General features: G+C 40.6%; 1 protein-coding gene across 3 annotated transcripts in view; it reads right to left on the reverse strand.

Moving 5' to 3' along the window:
* The window catches only part of lamp2 (lysosomal-associated membrane protein 2), a 15,608-nt gene extending 14,156 nt beyond the window's left edge, over window positions 1–1,452 (reverse strand). For all 3 annotated transcript variants that reach the window (XM_032527882.1, XM_032527883.1, XM_032527884.1), the window contains exon 1: window positions 1,257–1,452. In XM_032527882.1, the coding sequence (XP_032383773.1) occupies window positions 1,257–1,302 (46 nt within the window). In that variant the 5' untranslated portion in view covers window positions 1,303–1,452. The remainder of the gene's footprint in view (window positions 1–1,256) is intronic.
* Window positions 1,453–1,615: the final 163 nt, after the last annotated feature.

Here is a 1,615-nt window from a genome sequence, read left to right on the forward strand (position 1 = left end):
TTTTTACCTGGGGTGCCCAAACATTCGAGCCCCACTGTAAAGGAAACGGTCAGTTGTTACACAAAACCCTGGGCAGGTATGTGCTTGTGTTACGTTTCATACCCTCAAGTTTTCTTGTGGCAGCGATGAGGTAGGGATGTTTTTTATGCCGCCTTTAAACGGACTGACCATTGGTTACATGATTGGAAAATGTAGGGTGATGTTGCGTTTTGTCAAAACTTGAATATGTCTGAATTTCTAACTGCTGCGTTTTTTCCAGCCCCCACCACTAGTCTAAACATACTAACTATATTATTATTACTACAATAATAATATAGTGCGTTACAGATGCAACGCACTATATTACCCCCATTCAAAACGACGCACACACCAGCGCACAAGTATAAATACTAGGCCACCTAGCTACGTAGGCTACGGCGAAAGCTCTGCGTGGAGCAACCGAAGAAGCATAAAATGGCCTTTAGCCTTTAGTAGCTAGCTAAATCCTCACAACGGCATAAGTAAGGCCACTAGCTACGTAGCAGCCTTTACTGTAAACTGCCAAACGTTTGCTAACTATTTTTTTATTAACATATTTATGAGTTTTATTTTGCGTCAACTGGGGTTTAGGTTAGGTACCTTGTTTACTCATTGGTGTGTAACGTTATTTAGCAGCGGACGAGATTCAGATGGTTTCATCATTAACGTTACCTCAAACTTAAGCTTCAAAACAAGTGTTGTTATCTAACAAGTAGCTAAGCTAACGGCTAAGGTTGACTGGCCAACACATTATGAACATGCAGTAACATTATAACGTTAAATCTGACTGTACAGGAACGGGCAATGCATAGTTTTATTCTTACACATCGGCATGAAAAGAAAAATAGCAACGGTGAGGGGAAATGTAACGCTAGCTCCTTGAGCAGCACACAGTGACGCTCCAGTTTGATGTTGTTGACGTAGGTTACAATTGGCAATAAAGCTAGCTTCATTAGCACAACATCACGACTGGAACGAACAGCCAATGATGACGGGTTGGTTTTAAGGCCTGTGAAGTTAGCGTTTTTTCAACCTTAGCACACTTATGTATATATAATTCAAGGCTGCAGACAAATAAGACATCTTCTTAATCTCCAGAGCAGCACTTAGCCTGAATCAGGCTAGAGGCACCAGGCCCGGAGTGTCCCATGAGTTTAATCACTTCACAGAAACAGATAGCGATATTTTTCTCACATTTTGCATTTGATTTAAAGAAAAGTTAATGTAATGATACATACCAATTCCAAGGGTGAGGAATAAAACAAATGTAGCATATCGATACATGATCGCCCAGGATTTTAAAGTGTCCACCGGAGAAAAGCTGAAGAAAACGACAGGGACGCTCAGTCAGCGGTGTTTGGGATGACGCCGACAGTACCAGGAAATGGAAGTCATATGACAGATCTCAAAGCAGAAGGTGTGGACTCGAGCTTCTCGCTCCCTTTTACAGAGTTAATTATTGTACTGTATCCATTTTTCACGCATCACGAGAACGTGAATGTTTAATAGCTTTGGACAAAAAGGGTTTACTTTCATAGAAGACAGTAAGATGTTTAAAAATCAATGATTAATAAAATAAAAACCGGTTTGTCAGTTC

The sequence above is a fragment of the Etheostoma spectabile genome, chromosome 10 (assembly GCF_008692095.1).
Source record: "Etheostoma spectabile isolate EspeVRDwgs_2016 chromosome 10, UIUC_Espe_1.0, whole genome shotgun sequence".
Taxonomy (NCBI): domain Eukaryota; kingdom Metazoa; phylum Chordata; class Actinopteri; order Perciformes; family Percidae; genus Etheostoma; species Etheostoma spectabile.